This window comes from Hipposideros armiger, unplaced genomic scaffold (assembly GCF_001890085.2).
Source record: "Hipposideros armiger isolate ML-2016 unplaced genomic scaffold, ASM189008v1 scaffold_322, whole genome shotgun sequence".
Classification (NCBI taxonomy): Eukaryota; Metazoa; Chordata; class Mammalia; order Chiroptera; family Hipposideridae; genus Hipposideros; species Hipposideros armiger.
The window spans coordinates 224,026-237,047 of NW_017731672.1; the positions used below are offsets into that span (position 1 = coordinate 224,026).

Sequence of the window (13,022 nt, forward strand, 5' to 3'; positions counted from 1 at the left end):
GATTCAGACAGAATTAAGATGGAAGTCTGAGAAAGCCTACGGCTACACAGAAAAAAAAACATCGTTTAAAAAGAAGCAGAAAACAAGGTATAACAGCATTGTATGATGTAGCGACCTAAGGTTCTCAAAGTCTTGTGGGGGAAGAAAGTTCGAGCCTGAGTTTGTCATTAGAACTGAAGTTAAATTAAGCTTTAATTGATAACTATAAAAGAAACAAGAGAACATTACCATATTTTATGTAGGTACTTCTGTTTTTGTCTCAATCTAAATGACTGAATCTCCTAGCTCTCAAGACAGTTTTGTTTTCACATTTTAATATCTGTGAAATTGAGACTCACACGATAATTGACCGCATTTAATAGCTTGGCAAGTGTCTCCACTTCTTTTTAGTGGTATTGAAAATAATGCTCCATCTGTAATTGATGGTGTCTTAGAGTCAGTGATGTACACACTATTAAACCCCACCACAACATGATAAGTAGGATGAAAAAAAAATAGAATGCTGATGCTGCTAACAGGACAAGCCTGTACACCTAGACAGTTGAAAGTCCCAGGTGTCTGGTTAATTGATCGATATTCTTCCAGGTCCAAGCTATGGTTTGATGTTACCCAGAGGTTGTAAGCAATGGCTTAAATATTGATGGAAACAATATTGAGTCTTGTGGCAGATTGGGACTGCTAGAGCAATGACAACAACTTCAGAAATTTCCTAGTTGGTGGATGCCCCATTTAGCTGCCCTGATCCATGGAGACTGGATCACAGGAATACAGGTACATGCAGAACAACTATCAGCCTTCCTCCTTGTAATTGCTTGCCATCATCTTCCCAGCCTTATGACCCTCCTATCGCCCACACCCCTACTCCTGCTTCAAGAACATAAGTACATTATGCATTGTTCTGTACACCTGAAACTTAAAAAAAATATATAAGTACGTCATCCCATTCTCTTCTTTGAGAGTGGATACTAGGCTGAGGACTGTGGTTCATCATTAATCACATTCTATCCAAAATTACACTATTACTGTAATTTACAAAATTTACTTTTTATCTTTAGTGATCACAGGTTAGTAAATACTGGGCCCATCAGTTTTAAAATAAGAACACCTAACTGAGTAAGAAAGTTTTCGTGCTGAATTACTGAGAATTTAAGTTCTTGTGCCAATGGGAAAATTTCTTTAGAGATCAAAAGGATCATTCACTTTGAGCCTGCTCTCTAAATTGCAGGTAAAGCACATAAACTAAATAAAAAATACATCTAGTGGGTTGGCTGACAAACCCAATTTGCAAGTACTGGCATTCACCATAACAGCCAGTTGTTCTTTTTAAGATCATGTATGTAAAGACTCTCCTCAGTTCAAGGTTATAAAGACTATTTGAAAACCTTGGTAATGTTAAAAGATATACTTTAATTTTCCCCCAAAGTTCTTATTAGAGAAAAGAATGAGACAATTAATTGTCAAGCACTGTGGTATACACAAAGAAAATAATAGTGAGCTATACAGATTATGTTTCTACCTTCCCGGACCATGGTCAAAGATATCCTGAATCTACATGCTATTACGAAGTTTTTAAAATAATTCTTTAGATACACTATTTCTATGTACTATATACAATTTAGATATATTGATTAATTAGATATAGTAGTTGCTCTTCAAGGTATTTTTTTTATTTTTAGTGGCTCACTGGAACAGTACTTAAATTCCATATCTTTGAAACATACATTTCCTAATTTTCAGCATTATAAAATTAAATTGTAGCCAGTATGGCTTCAAAGTTAATTAGAAATGATATAGTCTTGGGCCTTATTGTCAAGTTATTCTTAGTAAGAAAGATGTTACCTGATGACTGACCAAATTGTTCGTGAAAGAGGAATTACAACTGAAGGTGAGGGGCCACCTGGTTGAGTTGCAATCTTGTCTTCCTCGCTGCTAAGACTGTCTCAAAGGGTGTGCTTTACAGTAGCACTGATCTCAGTTAATGACAGCCAAATGCTTTTAAGAAACTCAACAAAACTTTTCTGTTGAGACTCTTTCCTATGAATGGTGACCATAGGGTTAGATACATTGAACTAGCCAATAGCATTGCAAGCCATGTCTTATCTCCAATTTTCCCCCCATATTTTCTCTATAAGGCACATCATAGATTTCTTGCACTTAGGAACCCTAGGAAGCACTACAGCATTGGGAACTATTTAAAACAGTAGATTCAGGGCCGGCCAAGTGGCGCAATGGTTAAGAGCTGGCTTGGGATGCCAGAAGGCCCCGGTTCGGATCCCACATATGAGTGACACTGCTCTCTACAGCTAAGATGCTGAACAACAGCTCAACCTGGAGCTGGGCTGCCATGAGTCACTGGCGACAGCATGGGCTGCAGCCCCTGTTGCAATGGGTTGCCATGGGCTACTGTGTGTAGCCAACAGCTGCCGTGAGCTGGCAACTGATGTGCCTCGCCCAGGAAGAGCGCAATCATGGTGCCAACTTGGGCCAGTGAAGCAACGTCCTCCACAACTAGACTGAAGAACAAAAGGACAGCAACTTGTCTGTTCCCCTTCCCCCATTTCCCAATAAAATCTTCAAAAAAAAACCAAAACAGTGGATTCACCCACAAAAAGCACCAAAGTGTGAAAAATGTGGTCCTCAATGAACCAAGTAAAGGAAATTGTTTACAGTATGAGAGCTGAAACAAGACAACACAGTATCATGTGTTCAGTCTTGGCTTGGTGTGTGTGTGTGTGTGTGTGTGTGTGTTGGGTGACTCAAATGTTTCACTTCTCTGCCCATCTGCAAATGACCATGAAAGCACTATGAGTATTGACTCTGGGGTTACAAATGAATTATAGCTCCATGTAGCTCCAATTATGGAACCCACAAATAATGAGCATCAAGTGTATCTTTTTACAAACTGATAATTTCGTGAGTCTGAGTCTTTCAGCAAACAAAAGTAAATTTTATAAATGGCATTAATACCACTATTTGTAAGGTTTCTAAAAATTCCTAACATAGAAGAATTTGGTAACATCACACTTGAAATAGATTAGGACGTGGAAGCTTGAAACCTATTCATATTCAGCACTATGGACCCATTGTAGATGTAAAAATTCCTGTTTCCCGAGTCCTTGTTAAATCCAAGAAGCTTGCAATTGTAGCTTAGATGCTCCTTCTGTCAAAGACAACTTCTTTGAAGGATACTGGAAAGTACTTGAGCATGAGGAGTACTTTTCATAGCCACACAGGTTGCATAAGAACCTTTGTTATCCAAAATTAATTGCCATTATTTGCCAGGATAGATAGGCTAATAATTCATCTTTTTTCCCTTTAAAAATACCAACCTTGTACTTTATCAGTTTTCAATAGTAGCTCAACTTAATCTTTTCCTTGATTTCAAGCAATACTTCATGTTTTCTTTTAATTGTCTTTTTTCCTTTTTCTTTCTCCTTCTCCATCCAAGTCCCCCTCTCTTTGCCCCTCTCTTGGCTTCTATAATTATATGAGCTTCAAGAGAAAATTGGTTAGGAATTCAAAAATCACCCAGTGTTTCACTGGTAAATAATGCTTTATGATTTGGAATGTGATCTTGTAAAAACATTGATAAAATGTAGGTTGAAGTCAAAATAAGTTAATTTCTACTTGTTTATAATATGTTTTGATAAATGAGTTAAGAACAGCTGGAAAATTATATTGGCCACAAATTATCTTTTAAATACATGCTGCATCATTAAAAATAATTCCTGTTAGGAAAATGAATAGACTTGGCATAAAATTAGAAAACAAGGAATTAAAGACATGGGCCATAAAGAACACAGAGCTAAGCTGGATTTGAGATTAAAAAGCCTTGAGTTGTGTTGATGATATTATGACAGTTACTCTATGTGAGCAATTATAGTTTGCCAGGCACTGTGCTTAGTACTTTACCTTCAACATCTCATTTACTCTTTCCCATTACTAAATATACACTTTTGACCATTCTCATTCTAATGATGAGAAAAAGGATAAAAACTTAAAGACCAAAAAATTTGCTCAGTGTTGTTGCTCAGCTCGGAAGCTGTGAATGTGTGATTTAAATTCTAGAGTTTGCCCTCTTAACCACTAAAGTAAATTGCCTTGTAAATTATGAAGAGAAGAAAACAGATGTTGACTCACACAATTCCTTCAAACTCAGAGAGAGAATTATTATTCTCAATGGGTTCATTCGAGAAGGACTTGAGATCTATTCAATAACACCCCAAAGCTCAAGTTGCTTCTCTAAACATTATTCTCTCTGTGCTACTCAGCACCCAAGGGCATAGAGGCCTCTATCAGCCAACTGACAAGGTAGAGCTTTTCAACTTTGAGGAGAATTTCTGGTTTGGAAATGCATGTAAATCAATTTTTCAGTTACCTACCCTGAAAAACAAACACACAAACAAACACACAATTAATGATCAGCAACAAGATTAATGTGAACTGATGTTTTTGTGGCTGCTGCTTTTGTTTGGTTGCTATTTTTATTATTATTTTCACTTGGGTTTTCTTTCACTGTTGTGTAGGTGTAAAACCAGTTACAGTCAGTGCTTTTATTTCTACAACGCTAAATTATATTCTATTCCACTTTGAATCTTCTACTTTGCAGACAGAGAAGGTCTTTGCCAGTTTAGACTCCAAGGAGGTAGGGAATCTGTTTGTGTGTTTACATCATATCCGTAGCATACAGTCCTATGTCTCACACATAGCGGACACTCAACAAGTGTTTATTGACTGACAAAATGCTTTTTGTTAAACCTGCTTCTTCAATACTGCCTTAAAAAAAAGATCTTTTCCAAACAGAATTCTTCTCTCAAAAGAACATTTCTTCAAACAGTAGTCCTGCACTGAGAAAGTAAGAAAGTGGATCTGAAACCTAGGGAGAGGAGAAGGGGTCTCACTGTGTGTGTCTATATCCTACATACAATCAGGGCAGGGATCAGGCCTACACCTCATTGCATCCTTAGGACGCAGCATGAAGTATGAGTCATGGAAGGAACAAATGCTTTATGATAACAAGAATACTGAGAATGAGGGTCATGGAAACACAGTCAAAATTGATAACTATGATGCCCAATCTGTGTGTCTTCACCTTTACTCAAAAAACCAAAAACAAGCAAAAGACAAAAATCAAACAAACTAAAATTAGGACATATCCCTCAAAGAAAATGTTTACTCATTTAGAATTGAAACACAGGATGTAGTACTGTGTTGATTATGGCTATCTGACTGTTCAGAGAGCTAAAATTTATGATTGTCACAATCATAAATGGATTTAGTCAGAAAAAATAATTACTCTGAATACCTTGAACTCAACAGGGAGGAGGCTTGGGTGTTTGGAATCAGGTTTTTCAACTTTGCGTCCCCTTGGCCGTGGGCTTCATAATAGCATAGGGAATCCCATTCCCCACAATACCTCTGCACGTCTTCATTCACTTACTGGTGCTGAAGATACATTTTTTAAAAAAAAATTTTTATTGGGGAACAGCCATGGTCATTGGTTACACATTGCTTTCATGCTACAATGGCATAGTTGACTCTTTTAAGGAGGGTGCAGCTCACAGTGGCCCAGGTGGGGATTGAACCGGCAACCTTGGTGTTATCAGCACCACACTCTAACCAACTGAGCTAAACTGATAATTTTTATTACTAGTAGCTCTGAATGGACAAAAGTTATAAAACTTTACGGCACAGGAGAAGTTTTCATCCATCACTGAAAACAAGTTGATTTCAGGTCTGAAAATGGACATATTTTCTAGGTTATAGGTCATAGCAGATCACTGAGCTTAAGTTACCTGTGATAAAACTGATAATCTAAGCTGTTAGCTCACTAATAGTGAATTGAGTGAGTTCATCAATAGGATCTAGCAATTTACAAAAATAAAGAACACTCTATGAGTTTATTCCCTCCCTTAAAGGTGTTTAAACTAACATGTCCAGGCAGAGCCATAGCATTTTACTATGCGAAGGGGCAGCATTTACATCTGGTTTGTGTGAATGGCGCCCCCTGGTATTATGCAGAGTATATACCCAGAGGCCTGTGTCTTGGGCAACTAAAAATGCACCTAAATAAAAGGTTTTTGGAAATCATATACCATCATTCTCATCTAAAATGTGTTCTTTAATTGGGAATAGGTAAGGAATTGCCCCCCACAGTATTCCTAGAATGCATCCCCCCAAAAAACTGGTTTGATTTTCTCTCCAACATAACCTATAAACTTTTCTTGGGAACCTGAGTGTTGATGGTTAACAATATTACATTAGTTCTATTAGCTCATTTTCATAGCTAGACTGTGAACATGATCTCATAAAATAATTGCATAGTAAGAAAAAAATATCTTCAGAGCATCAAATAGAGAGAAAATATTTGTTGTTGTTCATTGCTTTTCAATTGACTCTAGCAGAGGGAACTGTAAATAAGATAAAGGCAAGAAATGTCATTTTATTGATTTTAGTTTTTATAATAAAATCTTGGCATATTTTTTTCACTAGATGTCTGAGTACTTTGTTGGGTTACTTCTGGTTCATTTGCCATGTCTCTTGTTTGTGTCTGTGGCCAAAGTATTATTTCTTGGAAGTACAATTCCCAAAGCCATTGTTATCCATGACATTTAATGACTCAATATAGGGCTTGAGAAGAGTTGTTTTTTTTTTTTTAAGCTAGATTAGTGAATCCACGGAGAAATGTTTTGTGTATAACATTTGCATTATATAAGAATAATATGCCAGCATGAAAATTTGGTGAAATAGCACTATCGTCTGTGATTTCAAACTTAGCATTTACTGATATTGAAAATTCTGAAGGAAACCCAAAGTCGAGTCACAGCAAAAGTCAACATAATGGAATTTCAAAATTTGAGTGACTCTCATCATCATAGTATAAAAATCTGTCCTTTGATTTGATCCAATTATCTTTGCAACATGGTTCAATGCTTTTTTGATCAGCTGTTATTATTTGAGGCATAAGGTCTAAACAAATTTGGTGGTGCTTTGGTAGTCACTGGAAATGTATTCTTTGGAAATATAGAAAGAAGCAACAGGAGTTCCTCTTCATGTTCCTAACATATTTCTGGACTGCTTTATGCATTCCTGATTCTAGACCAGTCCTTTGGGGATACACTAACAAGACCAATTTTGGCAACATATTACCTGAAGTAAGAACTGAGAATATAGCCTCAGGTGTAATAGAATATCTGGCCAATGCAATGTCATGAGAGTCATAGTGATGATAAAGTGAGACCATTTCGGAACCAGAGGTAACATTCAAACATTTTCAACTAGTATGAGATAAGCACTGGCCAATCAGAATCTGAATACTAAAGTAGGTCCTGGGGAACGCCTGCTGCGCCAGCCAGTACCCCATTCTTGCTGGATCGTGAGAGGTCTTGAAGGAGGCACCAGGGTGGCAGTGGGGTTGCACGGATAGGCCAGTGCCAGCAGTTAGGTACCAAATGATATAGATATATTTTAATATTTTAACAAGCTGTGTGGCTCTTCTGGCATATGGAAGCCGACTGTCCGCCCTGTCCTTGGCTCGAGCTTCTGTGGAACAGTGGTTCTCAAAGTGTGGTCTAACGACACCTAAGGCTTTCTGAGATCCTTTAGGAAATCCGTAGGTCCTCCCTTTTTAAACGACATGTCTATGTGAAGCTGGACTTTCTTCATATGCTTACACCGAACAGCATTTTGCAACTGATCAAATGCTGAAGTAGATATACAAATCTGGTCATTTTTTACCAAGCCAGACATTAAAGTGATTTGCATAAGTGTAAAACAGTGCCATTTTTCTCAAAAACAATTGTCTTTGCTGTGAAAAATACAGTATTTTCCATAAAAATACACTATTTTTGCTAATATGTGGCAGGTTTATTGTTTTTCTAATGAACCAGTAAATAATAATTTTTAAGAGCATAAAGGGACATGGAGACTAAAGAGATTAAGAACTGCTGCATTAATAAATAAAATGATCAGAATGATAGAGCACCGGGAAGGAGAGGCTTACCAGCACCAATCCCAGATCATTCTGCTCAGAGTTTTGGTTGTCATTTGAGAGATTAGTTAATAACGTTATAATATCCCTGTGTTTTTCACTCAGGCAAAGCATATCTACCAACATACTAATACATTTGTACTTGAAAACCTCACTAATTTACACTAATTTGTGTGTATAAAGTTTTCAGTATTATTTTTTTGTAAAGAGACACATTTTGCCAAACTATGCTAAAATAAATATTATCAAAATGCCACCAAGAAGAAAGCAGCTTTGAATTAAATTTTAAAATTTTAATTAGCCTATCAATTATCATGTTTAAGGTACTTCTAAGATGCTTATTATGATCCACTGGTTTTGTATTTTCAGCATTTCATTAGAAATCCTTTTCACCTTTTTTACCTGACTTTCAAGAGAGAGGAAAAGTAAACATTAACCTCAATCTGTGCTATTATCTCAAATTCTAAGGCATCAAAATCTAATTTATGTGTCATTTTATTTAAGGCAATAATGATTGAAAGGTTTTCCATTATTTTATACAGCTGATTCTTGAATGACATAGGATTTGAGGTGCTAACTCCCATGCAGTAAAAAATTCACATATAACTTTTGACTCCCCCAAAACTTAACTAGATATCCATGGGATATTGGTTCCACGAATCCCCACAGTCCCCACCCCACCCTCCAGATACCTAAATCCACAGATGCTCAAGTCCCTTACATAAAATGGTATAGAAAATGTACACTGCTGACTCGCCACATCTGTGGAATCCAACTGTGGATCGAAAAATACTGTTTTCCATTGGTGGTTGGTTGAACCCCTGGATGGGAAACCTAAGGATATGATCTGTACATTTATTGAAACCTAGGGACTGTATATTTATTGAAAAAAATGCATATACATGGACTTTTGCAGTTCAAACCCATGTTGTTCAAGGGTCAACTGCATGACAAGGCAAACAAGCAAAACGAATATCCAAAATGATCTCCTTATAAAGTTGGGATGTCAAAGGGCTACAAGGTAAATGAAAAACAAAACCGCCCATCAGAAATGGACTTCAAGGGAAGTTGAAGGTCTCAACCTTAACACTGGATGAAAGAAGGTACTCAAAAAATTTCCCCTAAGGATCTGACCCACCATCCTTGCGTTGGTTAGAGTTTCAATTCATGCAATCAGTGTGGTCATAGGTAGTACCCCCAGGTGACTAACAAGAGCAAAAGTAAATTATCTTGTAATTATGCCATTGATTATGTGAGGAGAACCAATTCCAGAGCCGTTAAAATATGGAAAAAAAATGTGTATCTTAGAAACAATTAAATAGAGTAATTAGAATTTACTGGCATATAAAATGAATTAAATATTACTCACATTGGATTAATTTATATTGTCACACTTTATCATCTATGCTAATAGACTTTAATTTACTCTAGCAAGTGCAATGCAAGGGGAAATAGAAGCCAAACCTATATAATGATGTGCACACAAAGTTGTCCAGCATTCTTAGTGTGTCTACTTCTAAGGCCATGATAAAGTTGTAAAAATTAACATGCTCATCTCAAAACTAAGATATTCGATAAGTATATTTTTAGTATACATCATTTCTTTGCCTGATTTCTTTCCTTTGAATGTGCCTACACACACTATATTTTTATTGCTCACAGATATTATAAATTTATTAAGGCCCCTTGATTTTCATCTTCAACAGGAAAATCTATAGCTCTCCAAAAGCAACTTTTGAAAACAAAGAGTAAGGATATAGTTTAAAACCTACATTTAAATTTTCAGATGCTCTGGGGCCTAAACTTGACTCCACAATGTTTCCATTGCAATAACACAGATGTTCTTTCTTTATCATGCTCTAAACCCAAAGACCTAGATTCTATAACAGTAGCCAGGGTGGCAGCTCTAACTCTACATTTCTTTTATGTTTATTGCTTTGGTTTCTAAGAAATGTAGACTCAGGTGAGATGTGGTGCTGCTACTGGCATCTATTTTATGAATGTGTTATTACAGGTTCTTAAGAAGACAAGAACCAACATTTCAGTCATTAGTGCTAAGTAACCTAACTCAGTCTTGAGGCTTTTGGGTAATGGTCTGTGATCCCTTAATCTCTCTAATTAGCAGGCATTTGACCCAAACACATTTTAAAAGATCATATGAGTCTTTCTAGTCTCTGGTTGTTTAGTATGGGGCCAACGGGATAATGAGTGCTATCAGAAATCAGCTGTTTTCTGGGGGCATTGGGGCTACCCACTGACCACTAAACTGCAAGCTGAAACAACATAGGTCACTCCCTTCCCTCTTCCTTTTTTGAACATAATATGAAGTGCCTTTCTAAAGTTAAGAATATTGAAACTCTTGCCCTTTTTTTTTTTATTAGCTTCAAGCACTCAATGGTGATTCTCTTTTTCATGTCTTAAGGTCATGGGTTATAGATTATACAGTACTTGAATACAACTATACTCTTTAAGGTCGGTTTTGAGACCTGCATGGAAATACTCAGACAACAGTCTTAGAGACTGAAAAATGGCTGAAGGCTTTGCTGAGAAAAATTCCACCCTCTTTTCTTTCCTCACAACTGTTTTCTCAGTGCAGTGCTGAAAGTATAAAATGCTGCCTCAAGTAGGATGCCTCTTAAATGATAAATGGACAAAGTAGGTGCTTTGAATAGAAATGCTAAATAAAGCTCTTCTGTTGAAATTATGGCCTTAGTACAAAATGGCATTTATTCAAGTCATTCAAACAACTTCATTCCATTTCACAAAGAATAAAAAGACCTCTTAGAAGTCCAGACACCTTTTCTTTGTCTTCTTACAATAAAAAAATAATAATAACCAAAAGAAATCCATTCCAAGGGGCACTGGATCCATAAGCTTGCTTTTCTACCATTTTGTGTCAGGAGGGTAAATGAATAATTATGTTACATGCTTTTTTCCTTCTTGTCAAAAAAGAAAACCCTATGGGTATCAACCTTTTTTCTCCTTGACCAACAGAAAATGTCCTATTTTATATTGATAATGCATATATATATAAAACAGTCAACACGTTTATGAATATAGGGGCATAGGCATAAATACACATACATGTGCATATAGAGCATCTCAATGGTAGAATGAAATAAATCTAAATTTTTCTTTGCTTTTTTCAAAACACAGTCAACTCTCACTATTGATTTCATTGAAATATTTTCTTAAGTAGTCATACCTCTTTTTATAGCTATCATACAACTACAGATCAATTCTTTGTGAATAAGTCTTTCTGTGAGAGCCTATCAGGTTCAAGTTTGGTTCAAGACTGAAGACTCACTGTCGTGCAGAACCGAGGTCAATCTGGATGTCTTATACGCCTCCTCAATTGCTTTTACCCTGAGCACAGTCATATAGGCCTGCTCCTTTGCCCCATGTGGAGCCATTTTGTTTTCCATAGGACTTGATTTCATAATGGCCCCGAATGTCTGTTTTGCTGCCCTTCTGAGGGATGTTTACTGCCAAGTTTCTGAGCACAAGTCAGTCAGGACTCACCTCTCCTTCCCTGGGCCAAGGCCTTCCATTCTGGGTGTATTTGCTTTGATTCTGTCTCTTCTTTTGTCCTCCATCAGCGAATTTGCACAGTAAAGGCTCACTAGGGGCTGGGAAGATAAGAAACCAATTCTACATTAGCAAATCCCCCTTAAAAATAAGTGATTATTTGAGTCACAGTAGGGCTTTGTAATGCATATCTTTTGAAGTAGTCTTGCTGCTGGAGAGATATTTGGCCCCGTTTCTCGTCTCAACTCTGTTGGCCGCTGTTCTAACTGGGCTTCAGAAAAGTACTGGCAGATCATAAAAGCATATACCAAATATTGTTGAAAAAATAATCAGTGGAAGCAGAATGTGAATTTGCCTTAGAAGTAAAGAAGCGAGTGTCGACCCCTTCCAGTTATGTTAGAAACATATTCATAACTGGTATTTGTGCTTGGATAAATATTTCTCCCTCAAATCAGCTGTTTTTGTGGTAGAAACTGTAGGATTATATTTTGGAAAGAGATACTTAGGGGCTTCTTTCTACAAAGGGAGCTATTTTACTAATTGCAACGAAATTAGCTATTTTTTCTCATTATCCTCTGCAATTTCATAATGGCTAGAAATTAATTGTTCAGCCAACCCCTTTCACTCCAATTTCCCAGGAAAACTAGTCAGAATCCCAGGGAGACTAATTATTTAATAGTAAGTGAACCTGCATGATAAAATATAGCCAAAGGATATGGCCCTTGCAAATGAATCATGGACTGGAATGAAATATGGTGGTCCTGGGTGACCTATGTAAACTTATTTCCTAAGAAAAGGCGACCCAAGCTAAAGTATGACAGAACTTCTCTTCCAACAATGACATTGCAAATGACAATCTGTTTAAAATACAACAGGGCAAAAATTATTCTTTGAGAAGTAACACCACCTCCACATCCCTATTTGACTGGAAAGAATTGCTACTTGTTATTACTACAAATATATGTAAAACTGAATGAATTTAAAAACAGCCACATTGGCCTAACAAACTTGACCGATGCATTAACATGGCTAAAAGGAGGTTTTTTTATTAGTTTATTGGCTCAAATAAACCAAATATTAATTTGTAAGTTTGTAGCCTGAGTACCAAAATGAACCCCTTCCTACCCCCATACCCTAGGGGATAAAAATACGTTCTGCTAAAAATGTATTGTATTAGTGGTCCTAATTCTTTACCCTTCCCTGTATCCTTTCTTTTTTTCATGTAGTATTGCTGAGCCTTCTCAATCTGACTCTTGGTCTGACCCCAGGTGAATTGCTTTGTCCCATGAGATATTAGCAAATGAAACACAAGCAGAAGCTTGCAATGTTTTGAAGCACCTGGGCTTGCTTCTTTTGCTTCTCTGCATGGCTATGTGAGTCTGCTCAGCCTAGCCTGCTGGAGGATGCCATGCAAAAGTAGAGTCATCCTTACGGTCTCAGCCAAGGCCAAAGTATTGAGATCATCGCAGCCCCCACCCAGGCACATGAGTAAGCTCCTCTAAGG

The 13,022-nt window shown here is 37.0% G+C and overlaps 1 protein-coding gene across 15 annotated transcripts in view; it reads right to left on the bottom strand.

The window, feature by feature from the left end:
* Nucleotides 1-13,022, bottom strand: part of RBMS3 (RNA binding motif single stranded interacting protein 3) — a 1,293,188-nt gene that overhangs the window by 122,705 nt on the left and 1,157,461 nt on the right. For all 15 annotated transcript variants that reach the window (XM_019660623.1, XM_019660627.1, XM_019660622.1 and 12 more), the window contains one exon: nt 11,513-11,619. In XM_019660623.1, coding sequence (XP_019516168.1) covers nt 11,513-11,619 — 107 coding nt within the window. The remainder of the gene's footprint in view (nt 1-11,512; nt 11,620-13,022) is intronic.